The following is a 17,635-nucleotide window of genomic DNA, read 5'->3' as shown; positions in this document are numbered from 1 at the left end:
ATCCTGTACAGGGTTCCTGAGGCTGTAAATCTTTATAGGAGCCATCAGAGAGATGCAAATCAAAACAAGAATGAGATATCATCTCACACCAGCAATAACATCAAAGATCAAAAAAGTAGAATACAATAAATGCTGGTGAGGATGTGGAGAGACTGGGACCCTCCTACATTGTTGGTGGGATTGCAAAATGGTTCAACCACTCTGGAAAGCAATATGGCACTTCCTCAGAAGGTTGGAAATAGAAATACCTTATGATCCAGCAATTCCTCTACTTGGTATTTACCCACAAGAAATACGAGCCATAATACAAGTATATATATGCACACCAATGTTCATAGCAGCACTATTTACAATAGCAAAGAGATGGAGACAGCCTAAGCGCCCATCAGCTGAAGAATGGATAAACAAACTGTGGTACATACACACAATGGAATATTATTATTATGCTACCTTTAAGAACAACAAGCAAACAGCAAGCCACCACATAACATGGATGAACCTTGAGGACATTATGCTGAGTGAAATTAGTCACAAAAGGAGAAATACTGCATAGGACCAGTATTGTAAAAGACTACGAAAAAGAACCCACCCTAAAAAGGGGGGGGGGGGGAATATATATATATGATGAGGCTTTCTACTCCCGTAAAGATTTACACCCTCGGAAACCCTGTACAGGGTCGCTGTGGGTTGGAACCGACTCGATGGCACATAACACACACACACACATAGAGAGAAAGCTTGTAAGTCCGTCTTCAGCCTATAACTGACTGGAGTATCTTAAAGGAGGCTAGAAGTTGCCCAGTGAAGGAGGCCTCCTGTGGAGCTTTTGCATTGCATAGGTAGAAACCAGAACCCCATCCTGAACTGTCTGAGGTGGGAAATTTCCACTGGAAAAGACAACTAGACCAGCCTGGAGCGGCCAGAAGAACAGAAGATACTTCATGAAAAAAGACCAGCAGGAAAAATCCGAAACAATAATGACAGTCTGATTGATTAGTACAAGAACAAGTAAGCTGTTTGCTCAGGAGCCATCAAGGCAAGTGGTTGGGTCCCCTCAGAGCAAACTCCCATCCAAGACTGGGACTCAAGGGGAATACACAAGCAGGTATCTGGTCTGGCTGGTCACCAATTAGGGGAAGAGGGGCAAAAGAGCAATGAAGTTGGGATCTGAGTCCAATCACATTCAATAGACTCCTGTGAACCCAGATGGAGACCTGGATGGCCAGTGGTATGGCAAGACCTAGGGATTCCTGGGCCAGAGGCAATGACATGGTCACAGAGGACTAGAGCAGAGAGTGAAGCATCCAGCAGATATGAAGTGAGGGGAGATGCACAAGAACACCCATACATGCAGACAGTACCCACTTGACCAGGCTTCAATGGATGGATGATCAGAAGCTGACTAGAAGAAGAAATAAGAGGAAAGAAGAAGAAGTAACCCACTAAAACTGATGAACTTTACCTATACTTATGGATAGGTAAAGGGAACAAATCTTTATAGCAGGGATCACTCCCACCCCCTCGGTACACAGGGTTGACAGGGACGGGCAACCTGAACATTGGCTACCCAAAATGGGTGAGGGGGAGCCTATGAAGGCAAGAAATGACTGGCTTACAAACTTTCAAAAGGGAGCCTAGTTTCAAGAGGGGCAGGGGTAGGTAGAACCTCCACTGAATGATTTCCAATCTGTTGGGACCAAGCTGGTGAAAGGAAATGGGGTTAAGACTCTGTGATACAATAGTGAATAATTCCCATCAGGACTGACTGTGAAGGTCGGAAATGTAGAGGTAGATGTTTTTTTTTTATTTTTATTTTTTAAATCTCAATTTATGATTTTTAAAAAATGTTTTACTGTGAATTATGTGATAGTTTACATGGGAGAACATTAATTTTACATTCATCCTATCGTATATCATTTCATTGCCGTGGTTACAATCCCCTCCATGTATCATCAACCAACCAAAGCATATACCCTGCAAGCCTGTCCCCCAGTCGTCAGCACACGGCCCCTCTCCCTCTCTGTGTCTAAAGTCTCCAGCTGCTCCATCTCTCCACGTCATCATCTCTGCCTCCATCTCAGGCATCACTGCTTTTCTGAGTAGGGTCCTGGTCTCTGCTCTTTTTCCACTGATGGTCCCAGGGACCTCCGCTCCTAGACTGCAAAGTTAATCACACCCCTCCTTTTGCTACAAAATGTCCACCTTTACATTTCCAACCCTCATAATCAGTGCTGATAACAATTATTCACTATAGTATAACAAGAGACCTATAGGCATTTCCTTTCATCAGCCCCGCCTAGACAGATTGGATACTACTCAGTGGAGATTCTACCTTCCTCCACACCTTCTGGATCTAGGTTCCCTCTTGAAAGCTTGTAAGCCAGTCACTTCTTGCCTTTGTAGTCTCCCCATGTTGGGTAGCCAATGTCCAAATTGCCCATCCCTGTCTACTCTGTGTATGGAAGGGGTGGGAATGATCCTTGCTGTAAAGATTTGTTCCCTCTTTTGAGCTGAGGTAGATGTTTTTTGACAAAAGGAGGAGAGTGATTGATTTTGAAGCCCAGGAACGGAGGTCCCTGGGACCATCAAGTGAGAAGAACAGAGAGCATGACCCTACCTTGAGAGGCAGTGACACCAGGGATGGAGACAAGGACTTGGAGAGATGGAGTGGCTGGGGACAATGGATTTAGGGATGGAAAGGGGCTGTGTGTTGATGGCTGGAGGGTGGGGTGGGCCTGTGGGGTGTACCCTTTGGTTGATTGATGATGCATGGAGGGGACTGTAATTATTGCAATGAAATGAAACACAGTAGGATGAATGTAAAACTGATCATCTCCCATGTAAACTCACATAATTCACAATAAAAAAAAAAAAGGAAAAAAAATCTACAGAATAATGGGTTAGTCTACAGCCATACCACTCTGAAAGCACCTAATCTTGTCTGATCTCAGAAGCTAAGGAGGGTCAGGCCTGGTAAGTACTTGGATTGGAGTCTTGGTGTGGCACTGGAAGATAAACACTGGATTGCAAACCACAAGGTCAGTGGTTCAAACCCACCAGCTGCTTCTTGGAAATCCTATATAAGGTCCCTATGAGTCAGAATTAACTCGATGGCAATTAACAACAACACTTATCAAAAGTCAAGGTCAGGAAAGTCAGAGACCCAATTGTTTCAAATAAAAAGAGAATCTGAGCTAGATCTTGGATCACAAAAGGTAATTAGTGGATAACTTGTAAAATTTAAATAATATTATAGATTATTTCAGCTGTTAGGCTATATAATATCTACTATTAAAACAAAGAAATAAATATCTACCCACCCACACAAAAAAAATGTACTTTGAGAAGTCTGAAAATTTGCTTATTGCAAACAAAAACCTTATTTTTTTACATGCTTTTAATGTGAAATAACACACTTTGCCTCATATTCCAAAGGTCTCACTGGGCTCAGGACCCCAGAATGAGGTATACGATGGCAACTTGTTTTTATCTCAAGGAACTGAGACGCACTGACGTTAAGGATAGTGTGATACACAAGGCTCATTCAGCACAACCTGACCATAGCACTCCTGTATTTTGGCTGTCATCCCACAGATGAACAATTGTAGCATCCCAGGTTTTCCAGAAGTTTGACCATAGGGCCTTTGTGGATACTGCCTTTCTTTACAAGCTTTTTAGGTTCAGTGAAGTCATACGTGGAATAAGTCAACCTCTCACAGCTCTCAGAAAAAGATAAAAAGGAGGAAAGGGGGAAAAAAACCCCACATTTTTTTAGTTCAAAACTAGAAGTCTTAAAGATGCCACCTAAAAACAAATCAGGCAGTGCTTCGTTCTGTTGTACCAAGGGTCACTATGGGTTGGAACTGACTTGAAGGTACTTCACGACAACAATGACAAAAACAGACCAACTTTTCTGGATGCCTGCAAAGCTCCATGTACCATGAAAACAGACTGTTTTCCTGGGGCCTAATGCCAAGATCAAGGTGCCCTGATATGCAATGAATGGTTAAGCGCTCAGTTGCTAATTGGAAGGCTGAAGGTTTGAACCCCCCAGTCACTGCCTGGGACCAAAGACCAGGTGATCTGCTTCCATAAAGATTTCAGTGTAGGAAACCCTATGGGGTAGTTTTACTCTATCCTGTAGAATCTACTTAGAATCAACACAACAGCACACAACCATAACATATGATCAACAAGAAAAAAAGATTTCCATATGGAGCTGTTTTAATAATGGTCATGGATCAATTGTCAAGATGGCCATATTTTCACCAAGTAGTGGCATATGAAAATATAATTTAAGGAGGCTTCTGAAACGCAATAATGTGTAGTGAACATGCCCTACCAGTGCTACTGAGAAATTATACAACACACAGATTCATCCAGGAATCATTTCTTCAAAAGCTTCAGAATCAGGTATCAGAGATGGAAACAACTTTTAATGTTAGCTAAAAGGAACTGAGGACAGACATGTTAGGAAATGCCAGGGAGAAGAAGAAATTATGTTCAGGAAATCTATAGTGTTCTTGGGTCAGGTCTTTCAAAGGTGTTTTCTGGGAACTCTTATCACTTACATGCATTTCAGGAGCACAACGACCCAGCAGATCTATAAGAGCTGAATAAAATGACATGATTGCATTGCCCATATGCACGACCTCCTCTTCCTCTTCACTGTCCTCCATGCTGCTGAGAGAGAATCAACACAGAGAGACGTGAAGACAACTGGCACACTCTGGGCTAAGTACTGTCTGCCATATTATTACACATTAGCTACTTGAAATACAATCTCTTACTCTGGTCATCTTGGGCATTATACATAATTTCCCTTGAATGACTCACTCCCTTTAAAAGTAAAAGAGGTGAATTTGTTCATTAGGCTCAAAGGGCACAGATATTTTCCATGGCATTTGTGCCTTCAACTTTTAAGCAGATCACACATGCTCACAAGGTTGTACATAATCCTAAAAGTTTTCACCAACTATTCATTCATTCTCCTTCCTGAACGCAGCATGAATCAGAACTTAGACACAAAGCTATATGAGTTTGGTCTCAGTTTTCTATTAGATTATAAGGTTAGGACAGCTTGTATTCTGAGTTCTTTCCAGTTCACCTATCAGAAGTGATGGCAAAGAAAAAAGCCAGCTGACTAGAGAGACATCTCTGCTGGGTTTTATCCATTCTCTAGATCTTGAGGACTAACATAGAAGATGGGATAAAAGAAAGGGCAATGGTCAGAAGATACGATGAAGGTAAGTCACAAGGAACTCTGACAAGCCATTAACTATATCTTGAGCCTTTGAATACCGTGACTATGAATGCAGCAGCTTTTCATGTTCTGCTATTCTCTTTCTTTACTAATAAAATCAAAACCCTTTTCTAATTAGTTGTTGCCTGTTCAGAAGAGGAAGTGGAAGGTATTATTTCTTTTAAGGTGAGGTTTGGCAAGGGAGTCCTGGTGTGGTGCTAAGGGTTAATGCGCTGGACTACCTAAGTCTGTTTGAACTGCTAGGTTGGCAGTTCAAGCTCACCAGCCGCTCCTTAGAAACCCTACACAGGGTCGTTATGGGTTGGAACCGACTCAACAGCATACAATAAGATGAGATGAGGCACCAATGTTCAAAAGAAAGCTTACTGGAGTTAGACAATGAAGGTACTCTTGCCCCACATGGGTTTCCTCCGTAGTTTCCACCTGTGGTAATGCAGAATGAGGGAGTATACTGATGCTGTAGACACGCTTGATGGTGCTAAGTGCCATTGAGTCAGTTCCGACTCATAGCAACCCTGTAGGGGGTTTCTGTGGAGCAGCAGGTGGGTTTGAACTGTCAACTTTGTGGTCTGTAGTCCAGTATTGATCCTACAGTGCCACACCAGGAGTCTATAGAGAGGCTTAGTGTTGTCCATTAGAGTTTGATGCCTCTTGTGATTGGTCTAATCAGAGCAGGGAAACAAAAGGAGGTGCAGGCAACACTGATCACTAGGCTTATAAGGCACTTGACAAAGTGATTTAAAATTTCTAATAACACTGTAAGGACTCCTGGCATGGCACTGTAGGATTAGTACTGGACTGTGAGCCAGGGTCACTATGAGTTGGAACTGACTCCACAGCACATAACAACAGCAGCCACACTGTAAAGGGCCTGTGTTTTCTCTATCAGGGAGAATCATCAGCATAATGACAATATTGGGGAGCTCACCAACCACATTTCATGAGCTAGAAAGTAATTCCATTCACTTACACTTCTCTCTTGTATGCCTGAGAGGGGAGGTCAAGGGCTGGGTTCTCAGAGATCTTAATGGCACCCTGCATAGCAGCCAAAAGGCCATTTCCTCCTTCACCCCTTAGGGCTGGGCCGAAACATTCTGGGCGCCTGATGAGCAGCTTGACCACGACACTAGCGTTTTCTTCCACACTTTCACCTAAGAAAAAGAGTATCATTGGAAAGGACAACCTGGAATGCATGTTGACTTAATGAGGCTGGGAGAGTAATATGTGACTGAACCTGTCCCACACTCTTAAGGTTAGGAGGCAATATCAATGGCAAGAAAGACAGTGTTGATAAATTAAGGTTAGGACCTCTGTATTTGAAGTAGTAAGGATAATGATTATCGAACAGACTCTTATGCTTCAGCTCTGGAGTTTGTGTGGTAGGGACTTTTCTACTATATTTAAGTCTCCTGAGGGCAAAATAAACACCAATGAGTCTGCCAGTGGTTACAGATTCACTCACAAATGCCTTAGAGAACTAAATAACTACATTTTTATTAACTCCATGGTAAGCTGCTAAGTTATTTGTTTTCTTCCTCAAGAGAAGGTAAAACTGAAACTCAAGCTGATGTGCCTAAATGAACAACTGGAGAAGTGACATCTGATCCCCACCCCACCCTGCTAGCTGTACTCTTATAAAGTCTAATACACATGCAAAGAGGACCAGCGCTTGTTGCGGACCGTGTTTAAGACTGGTCAGAGGTTCGAGGCCCTATAGGCCCGAGTGTAACAAATGAGGCCACTGGCAGTTAATGGCAAATTGATTTTCATATTAATATTCAGTTATATATATTAAATTAATACACGGAGCCTTTGATAATCCACAGATAAATGTGATATTTTCCTAAAGCCGAGACTAAAGGTTGCAAGGTTAAGCCTTTCTCCAAAGGATTAACTAAAAATATCTTAGCTACTTCTCGGTTCTTTGTTCTATAGACAAAAACTCATCCTCCCTAATCCTTTTCCAGGTGCAGCCCATTCACCTGGGCGTCTCAAGTCCTCCTGAAAACCTGGCTCAGGAAGCCAAAACAGCGCGACTCCGCCCAAGCTTTTGTCCTTACCTCTCACCTTCCCCCAACTGAGCTCAGGGGCTATAGATATGTTAATTGGGCCTGAGAATCCAAGTTGCTGGCCTGGGATTCGAACCAGCGAAGTATGATGTAAAGTTACTTGAATGTCTGGAAAAGTACTGATGTTAGCTGTACCTTGCCTAAGTCCCTCCCAGCTTGGTGTGAAGCATCTCCCCTAAATAAAGCAGAGGCCCGGGCCTCCCCAGGTGTGCATTACGGGTTGGAAGGCATGCAGTAAAGATTGCAGTGCATTACGGGTTGGAGGGCATGAAGTAAAGATGGCAGGGCAGTGAGTTGCTGCCTGCAGAGGCCACAATGCCTGTACTCCCAAGCCTGCCCACCAGTGATGTATCCACCCTGGCTTTGGGGTGCCTCATTGTCTCTCTGTCTCTTTCTGTGTATTCCTACTATATATTTATTGCCGTCAGGTATCTCCTCCTCGTAAACTGAACCCCTATGTCGAGGCAGGTCCCCGACAAGCGCTGTATGGATGGACTTCAGGGCATTTCTGAACTCATTTATCTAGATAGCAAGTATACTTTAGTGTTCACTTGCCTTAATTATGACTAAAATGGCTCTTCAGGAAGATAAAGGTTAGAGAACTACACTTTATTGGGTATTTCTCTCTAGATGAACCACAGACAACTATGTTAGAGTCTCATTTCCTGAAAAAGTTACTTAGCAGTGGGACTGGTGCCCATAGGTAGAGACAATACATGCTTCTCAGAGCCAAAGCTTATATTAGACAGCAATCTACTGCTTGTGAAAAATATTATAAAACACACCTTTTAAATTAAATCTTAATTTGTAGCTGAGAATTTATCCCTAGGCTAAGACTCTAAGACAATACTTTCTTGATGTGTATTAGACAAAGCCTGAAAGAAAAACTCCCTAAAACATCTTTAAAATCTCCTTAGAGAATTGCCAGAGATTGAATCTTGATAGGCTACAGTATTATTTTTTTGTTATATAAAAACATGACCTAAAAACTTACCAGGTCAAAACAACAAAGACTTTTAATACCTCATTTTTTGTTAGTTAAGAATTTGTGAGTGATTAAATTGGGCGATTCAGCTTGTGATCTCATAGGCGGTCACAGTGAAAATGGTAGCCAGGGCTGCTCAAGTCTTGACTAGGTCTGGAGAATGCATTTCCAAGATGGCTGACTTCTTACATCGTTGTTAGCAATTCCTTACTAATGTTGGGGGAAACCTCAATTTCTCACCATATAGGCTTCTCTGTAAGGCTCTTGATTGTCTATGTACACAGAACTTGGCTTCCCATAGAGCAAGTGATCCAAGACAGACAGCAAGACAGAACCTATGACGGCTTTTATAAGCTCATGCTCTATAATCACTCTACCACATACTATTTAGAAGAAATAATTCATCAAGTACAGTCTACACTCAAAGGGAAGAGAATCAGACTCCATCTTTTAGAGGGAGGAGTATCAAAATCTGTGTGGACATATTTCCAAATCATCACAGCTATTTCATTGTTTAATGAAAAATTTTATAAACCATTATAAGAAACATTTTTATAAATCAACTTCACAAAAAGCATTGTGGATACAAACATTAACATGGGAACCTTATTATTTCAGCTTTTTAGCTAGTGGTGATGCAAGTATGCACACTGCTCTAACGCCACTGTCTCATTCTTCCCATTGAGATACGTTTGCCTCTTCTAGTTTAAGAGAGAGGCTATTGGTCTAAACCATACTCTGAGACTTCTCCATTAAGTGAAAGGGAACCAAGAGGCTGTGTCAGAATGCTTGACATTAGCTTATACTCATATCTCATACAAACTTGTACTTGAACATGTCCGAAGGTCTTATAGCCAAAGAAAGCCCATCTAAAGATCACAGCTGCATGCCTGTATTTACAGCTTGAACTGCCAACACCCTTTTATCACTTAGTCTTCTGTACTGTAGGTGAAACTCAAGATTGTAAGAAGTATCACTGTTCATTTCAGAATTACTAATGACTCTGAAAAATAATCTCATTAACTGGAATTTAAGCAGGCAATTACTGTTTTATAGCTTAAGCCTTTAAGAAGAATCTAAGATGTTTGTAAAGAAGTGTTCCTTCAAATTTCAAGTTATGCACAATACCAAAAAAGAATTAAATATTAAAGCAAAATCCATATTTGTAAGGAATTTGTAAAAAAAAAAAAAATTATCAGGAGATGCAAAAGAGAGTAAAATAAACATAATAATGGTACCAGAGAAAGAACAAATATATTCCCAAAGGAGAGAAATCAAGAGTTTGAGCGACATTATGCAGTTTGTAGAATAGCTCTTATAAAGTAAAGATGCTAATCCTAAACCCACGCTTTCCTATTATCTGAACCTAGCCATTTATTCCTGATAGTTTTCAATTACAGGAGTGATACTTACAGAAAAATACCAGTACATATTTTTAGTCATAGATATAAATCACAGTCCATCTCTTTCAATTGTCATTGGCTCCAATGCTCATCAGCGACCACACATAGGTACCTTCTCCGTTGGTCACTTTCCAGGTACAAAAGTAATAAAGCTAGAACTTTGACATTTCGAATATCAAAACCGTGGGGGTAGGAGGGGAGAACACTGTTATTCAAGCTTATTTAAATACTGTACTCTGATTAGTTCAACTCCCAGGGTAAAAATGCTCGTGGGTGAGACAGCTTTTTTTTTTTTTTTTCTCTTTTACCAGCATGCTGAATTCAACATAGGTCTTTCCACAGCACTTCTTGTCATGGGGTTTGATGGAACATGGAACCACAACGCACATCTGAGTTGAAAAATCAGACCGTGATTTCTATATGCAGTTTTCTATTGAAATCCACTTGCAAAATTAGCCTATTTTATATAAGTCCGAGGTCTTGGGTCTAAGCTAATTAGGTTGGCTCCTAGAGCTGACCCAAGAAGCTATCTGTTGGTTACTGAAACGTGAATTTCTGTGGGATATGAGGCGGTAATTCTGCAAGAAGAAGGAACTGAAGTGCAACCATTTCTGCTAATTAGAGAAAGGTCCAAAGAAAAAATTTCCAAAGGCTTCACAAAGATGGCATAGTTAGAAGGGTGAAAACAGCCTCTTCCTAATTACCTGTAGCTCAGCAAGCTTGAATGCAAACCAAATCCACTGTAGGGAAGCTGATTATTTGACCATGAAGGCAGTTTTGATGGCAGAGAGATTTGAGGTAAACTAGTTTTGCCCAAGGGTTTACAACAGTGTTTTTGCTTGAATTCCAAAATGAAAAATGAGCTTAATAACACTGCAACATTCACAGTTCCTTTCTTCAAAGGCTCTCAAAACGGTGTTTACTTTATTCTTCTGTTTCCAACATTCCTGAGAAGTTCGGTGGAAATAATTCTCCCCATTATACTATTGGTAAAATGGTCATTTTCACAATTAATTGCAATACAGTGATTTTCTCTTCAGCCCTCTACTTTGCTCTAGGTTCCATCTACAGACCCTGTTTTCAAGTTTTTCTGCCTGGAAGCTCTCCTTTTCCCTTGCCCTTGGTGGAAACCCTTGACCTAGTTAAACTCACCCTTCAGGATCAGTTTATAAACATGGAAGCCCCAGAGGACTAGCCTCTCAAGCACCTTTCTGCCAAGCACTGAACACAAGTGTAATTAATGAATTGTTTATATCCTTTTTTTCTCACTATGCTATATACTCAACTAGATGAGGGCTATAAATCTAATTATCTAACTCTAAACTCAAGGGACTTAACAGCTGCTATAAAATAGGCATTCAATACAGACTTCATCAAGACTCAAGGTATAGGTTTAAAATGATTGTTTCCTAATCTTGAAAATTCAAATAATCTCTACGACCATTTGAAGGGTTAAATGAAATAATACACTTAAAGCACATAGCCTGTTTCCGATCACATTTGTTGTTGTTAAATGCCATCTAGTTGGTTCCGACTCATAGTTACTTTGTATAGGGTTTCTGAGGAGCAACTAGAGGGTTTGAACCATTGTCTTTGCAGTTAATAGTTCAGTGCTTATCCTAAGTGCCACACCAGGACTCTGATTACATGATATGAGTAAATAAATTTTAACTACAACTATTGCTATTAATATATTTTTAGATTATGAATTCCTTTAAAGCAAGGAATGCCAAGTACCTCTTATATAGCACTGGCAAGAGAACCTTGTATAATTTTTAAATAAATGAGAGTGCATTTTTATGATAAATCATTTCCCAAACTTGGATGGAAAACTGAGAAGCGTTGCTTTACCAGACATTGTTTACAAGAGCTTGGGTTGTCCATTATCAGATTCAATTAGTCATAAGGAAAAGAACATGTCCCCAATAATGTCCCATTGCAGAGAGAGCACTTGGTGGGGGGGCGGTCTTCATAGGAATGAGTCTGAAAATACTGTTACTTGTTTACCTTGAGAATGACAAGATAAGGGTGACATTCAGGGCTCAAGAGTTTTTCTTATGAAGTGCTAACTTAGATATGGTGTCAGGCAATGTGTATGAACCCAAACATTTCAAGTGGTGAGGACACACTTTTCTTAAGACTTCCTAGCTTGGGAAGTGAGTGGCTGGAGATGTGCACATAAACAATTCTGGAGCACAGAGAGCACAGTTGAGCTAGCTTGCTCATTTGTTCATTAATTGAACAGCTCATTTAGCCCAGGCTACATGTTAGTTCCTGATCCAGACACAGTGGACATGTAGTGAACAAAACATCAAAGTTCTGCCCCTAGTAAGTATCCATTCTAGTGGATCTGGAAGGCAATAAACAAGTTAAACAAATTAATAAGCATAATAGTTAACAGACTGGCATCACTCCTATGAAGAAAATCATTGAGTGTCTTTAGATAAGTTAGTCTTTATAAGGAAATGATATATGAGCTTGACTAGAAGTTTGAGAAGGTAGCAGTTCTAAGAGTTGGAAGAAGAGTGTTCCAGCAGAAAGGCCCAACAAAGATCTTGAGAAGGGACTGGGTATTTGTTGTGGTTGAGGCTTGCAAGTTGGACTTGCAAAGAAAAAGGGGATGATATCTCAAAAATAGGGGTGATTGAGTTAAGTGACGAGGTTGGTTAGGTAAACAAGAGCCAGATTGTGTAAGGACTCTGCAGCTGTTATAAGGAGTTTGGATTTTATTTTAAGCACAATGAGAAACAAGAAAATGGTTTAAAAGGAGAAATTAAACCATCTTATTAGTATTTTTAAAAGACCATTCTGGTAGCTATATGGAGAAGAGATTATACAGGGTAATGTGGGCTGATTTACTGATTCCAATTCTTCAGTTTCCTGTTATACAATCTATCTCTTGCCCAAGACTATGTAATTCCCTTGATGGGGTTTGGCCATGTGTTTTGGTCTCAGCCTTGTAAGTTGATTTGACCAATAGGTATTAGTGAACATGATGTAGGCAGAGAGAGATGTGTTTGGGTTTGTCTCCTTCAACTTCTGCCATTGCCGTGAGAGACAGCGTACTTTGCATGCTCCTCTAGCCTGGACCACAGAATGAGACAAGTAGAGCAGAGTCACCCCAGTGGACCCAAAAACTTGCAGCAACAGGACTGGAAAAGATAATTATAAATTTGGCTTTAATATGTGTAAAACCTGAGGTGCTTATTAGACCCTTACGTCAACTGGATAAACAATCTGCGTCTCTGGGAAGATGAGAAGGCTGGAAATGTACATTTATGGATTATCAGCATTTATATGGAATTTAAAGTGATGGGGCTGAATGAAACTACAAGGGTGGAATGGCTCAGTAACCCCTAAAATTTATTAAGTGGTTGAACCCAAAATTGTGTGTTAAAATTTTGCTCATGACTCTATAGAGTTTGGGCCCATATGGTTCTTTCAAGAAATTTGTGAAATAAAGTGTGAGTGAATGGAACCTGGAGTCATAATAGAGGTGTGCTCTGAAAGCATGAAATCTATCATGTGGGTAACCTCACTGAGATAACGAACGGTCTGCTAACACTGTGATGTAGGCCACACAGGGAACTCTGAAAGAACGTTTCCAAACAACTTACTTAGTGTAAAAAAAAGAGAACTAAACATCCTTTCACTACATCCAAGGAGTTCCTCATTTTTATGCTCTGGGTTTTGGTTTGCCACTGGATTCTTTACTTGAGGAATTTATTTTCTATTTCCCCTACCTCTCACTTAGTATCTCGTTATCTCACATTGTGAATTTCCAACACTGAAAAATCTACTATGCGATAATTTTGTGTACTAACAATGCACCTTTGGCAGTAATGAACACCAAGTTGAGAGGTGAGAGTAATATTGTTTTAGCAGTTAAATTAAGGTTATGTGCCAATGTGGATGGAGCATGACTCTCAGTGGTTTAGTAATTATGGAATGATGTAACTTGGCAGCTATGCAATGATGTAACTTGGTAGTTATGGAATGATGTAACTTGGCAATTATGGAATGATGTAACTTGGCAGTTATGGAATGATGTAGTCATCCTCTGTTTTCATGTAATGCTAATTTTTGCATAACAACCTGGTCTTTGGAACATAATTAACCAAGTCATTAAGTGAGGAATAAGTGTACCTGTATGGGTTTTGACTATCTACTAAGTGCTAAACTTTGATGCTGTTTGAGGGTTAAAATTTTTTTTTTTTTTTTTTTTTTTACAGAGTCACATTTTCTTGCCTTTGTCTCCATAAACACTTTTAACTGTTCCAGTGACTGATTTCCTTCCTCTTCTCAGGCATGGTGATTCAGGAAGGCCCAGTGGAAGGAAGAGGACAGTAGGATAGGGGTAGAATACATATATTACAATTGTTAAGAAGAAGTAACATAGACATTATATACCAAATCCTGTGTTAGCTGTATCTCAAATTCTACCTTTTGCTGAAAGCTACTTCTCACCCTCTGTATCCTGAAAAGCTTTGTGGTGTTTTCCATGCATATTTGTCTTGAATTGCTATTAAAAAATCTTTTATGTTGTTAATTTCTAGTTGTATTATAAATTTGAGGACAAGAACAACATCTTACACATTTCAGTCCTAACTATACAGTCTTTAGTACCAATCACACTGAAGAACAACCACCATAATCCTTTCTTTTTTTATTCTAAAATATGAACACATGGATGGAAATGAATCAGATTATTATTTTAAGTGTCTACAGCTTTTATGGAATCCTAGTGACAGAAATGAATCAGATTATTATTTTAAGTATCTACAGCTTTTATGGAATCCTACTGTGGCACTGTAGGATAAGCATTGGACTACATCATTCCATAACTGCCAAGTTACATTATTCCACAAGGTCGGCAGTTCAAACCCACCACTTACTCCTTGGAAACCCTATACAGGTTGCTGTGAGTTGGAATCAACTAGATGGCATGCAACACCACCATCTGTTATGTCCTTCAAATCTACGAGGCCAGTTTATGCTTTTGCCCCAAAGATTTATGGGGTTCAAGAACCCCATGTCTGTGTCCTCTCCCACACTACCCTGTTAACATATACCCGTTTCTCTCTCAAGTATAAAGTTATTTGTATGCAACTCTTTTTCCCATCCATTGCCAGATCAATTTTATCAGCTACTGCTAGTCTGTTCCAACTCATGGTAACTCCATGTGTGTCAGAGCAGAACTGTGAGGGTTTTCAGTGGCTGACTTTTCAGAAGCAGAGCTCCAGGCACTTCTGAGGTGCCTCTGACTAGTTTACACTGTCACCATTTCAGTTAGCAATAGAGTGTGTTAGCATTTTGTACCACCCAGGATTTCTTTGTTGTTGTTAAGTGCCGTCAAGCTGGTTCTGACTCATAACAACCCTGTATAGGGTTTTCAAGGAGCAGCTGGTGGGCTTGAACTGCCAACCTTGTTGCAGCCCAGTGATTATGTGACAGCGTCATACCAGGAGTCCAGGGTTCCTATAAGCACCATCATTCTTGGCATGTGTTGTTACACAGATGGTGGTGTTATTACACAGGTGTTGTTGTAAGTGCTGTTAAGCTGGTTCTGAGTCATAGGGTTCCTATATGTGGTCTCTCAAGAGTGACCGGTTTTCGAGGAGCAGCTGGTGAATTTGAATGCCAACCTTATCCTACAATGCTTATCCTACAGTGATTATCAGTCCAGTGCTTATCCTACAGTGTCACACAGGTAGGTGGGGTTAATGATATTGCTTTTTGTTTAAGACTGCTTCTCATCACTCTACTCAGGGGTTCTTTCTCTGTTTCCAGGTGTGGCTTGTTAAGGACTGAGGGCGGACCTACTAGAATGTGTGTCTTGTTACATCTCACAGCCTCTCATAAATCAGTTATGGCTACTGATGACAAATCTGCCTGTGGAGGCAGATTCACTAAAACTGTAAGATGTTGTGTTCCTCACGACTAAGTTTGTACTCTGAGGAAGGTATCAATGAAGCACAAATGTCAAGAACTCCAAGAAATCACAGAGTAGCTTTTTCTTTCTGTGGACTCCGAAGAAATCTTCTCGGATCTCTGTTAGGACGGGACTGATCACAGTTACCCCAACACATCTGTGTCTAGACTGGTTATAGTTTCCAAATGCTGTGCAAATAGAAGCTTCTCAATTGCATATTGCATTACTCTCAGAGTTAAAACACAACCGAAGCCTTCTCAGTAAGCTAATTAAAAATGAAAAATAATCATAAGCATTAAGAAGTTCTTTTAAGTGCTAATCACAGTTAAGAAGATTTAAAACAAACATTAGGGGGAAAAAACACTAGTAAAATAACGTTAGAATTTTCTAGTTCTAGTACTTTGATAGATCAAAAGCTTCATTTTTGGACACTTACTAAAACCCTTTAAAAATACCTATGCACCAACAATAATCAAATAATGCGACAATTTTGGACAAGTTCTCTTGTGCATTACAGTGTTAGGAAGGCAATACAACATAATAGTTCCTATAGTTTGGACTTCGGAGCTTAACAGCTTCAGCTCAAATCCTGGTTTTAGTTCTTACTAGTTGTGTGCCTAAGAGCCTCCATAGTCTGAGGATGATAACACTACCTACACCTCATTGGATTATCATAGAATTTAAGTAGGTTAATAAAACGCATTCAATAATTTGCCCAGAGAATCCTTCAATAACGAAAGTCAAGGCTTGAATTTTTTCCTTCAGTTCCCCCAGCCTGAGACATGTTGAGCGTGTTCTTCCCTTTGCTTTTCTAATTCCAGAGCTTTGCACATTTCATTGCAATATTTGACTTTGTCTTCCTGAGCTGACCTTTGAAATTTTCTGTTCAGCTCTTTTACCTCATTTCTTCCATTTGCTTTAGCATCTCTACCCTGGAGAGCAAGTTTCAGTGTCTCTTCTGACATCCATTTTGATCTTTTCCTTCTTTCTTGTCTTCTCAATGACTTTTTGCTTTCTTTCTGTATGATGTTCTTGATGTCATCCCACAACTCTTTGGTGCTTAGTGTTTAATGTTATCAAAACTGTTTAGATGATCTCTAAATTCAGGTGGGATATAATCAAGGTCATATTTTGGATCTCATGGCCTTTTATTAATTTTCTTCAGCTTCAGTTTGAATTTGCATTTGAGCAATTGATGGTCTGTTCCAAAATCTGCCCCTGGCCTTATTTTGGCTGATGATATGGAGCTTTTCCATCATCAAATTATTGAATGATGTAGAAAGCAACAAAAGAAGATGGAAGGAATACACAGAGTCACTGTACCAAAAGGAAATGGTTGATATCCAACCATTTCAAGAGGTAGTATATGATCAAGAGCTAATGATACTGAAAGGAAGAAGTCCAAGGTTCATTGATGGAATTGGCGAAGAACAAGGCACTAGGAATTGATAGAATAAACATTAAAATCTTTCAAGAAAGTGGGGCGACATTGGAGGCACTCACTCTTCTATGCCAAGAAATTTGGAAGACAACTATCTGGAAAACTGATTGGAAGAGATCCATATTTGTGCCTATTACAAAGAGAGGTGACCAAACGGAATGCGGGAATCATTGGACAGTATCTTTGATATCCCACGTGAGTCAAGTTTTACTAATACAGAAATGGCTGTAAGCATACATTGACAGAGAATTTCAGAGGTTCAAAATGGACTCAGAAGAGGATGTGGAATGAGGGATATCATTGCTGATGTCTGATGGATCTTGGCTGAAAGCAGAGAACATCAGGAAGATGTTTACCTGTGCTTTATTGACTACGCAAAAGCTTTCGATTGTGTGGATCATGACAAGCTATGGACAACATTGAGAAGTATGAGTATTCTGGAACACATAATTGTGCTCATGAGGAACCTGTACATGGGCCAAGAGGCAGTTGTTCAAACAGAACATAGGAACATTGAATGGTTTAAAATTAAGACAGGTGTG

General features: G+C 40.1%; 1 protein-coding gene across 1 annotated transcript in view; it reads right to left on the bottom strand.

The window, feature by feature from the left end:
* RYR3 (ryanodine receptor 3) overlaps positions 1-17,635 on the bottom strand; it is a 775,913-nt gene that overhangs the window by 177,602 nt on the left and 580,676 nt on the right. Inside the window, exons 44-45 of the mRNA XM_006831810.1 lie at positions 6,234-6,414; positions 4,572-4,683 (exon numbers count right to left, since the gene is read on the bottom strand). Of these exons, the coding sequence (XP_006831873.1) occupies positions 4,572-4,683; positions 6,234-6,414 (293 nt within the window). The remainder of the gene's footprint in view (positions 1-4,571; positions 4,684-6,233; positions 6,415-17,635) is intronic.

The sequence above is a fragment of the Chrysochloris asiatica genome, unplaced genomic scaffold (assembly GCF_000296735.1).
Source record: "Chrysochloris asiatica unplaced genomic scaffold, ChrAsi1.0 scaffold00004, whole genome shotgun sequence".
Taxonomy (NCBI): Eukaryota; Metazoa; Chordata; class Mammalia; order Afrosoricida; family Chrysochloridae; genus Chrysochloris; species Chrysochloris asiatica.
Note: the sequence above shows the minus strand (reverse complement) of the source record. Positions and strands in the feature narration are given on the sequence as shown.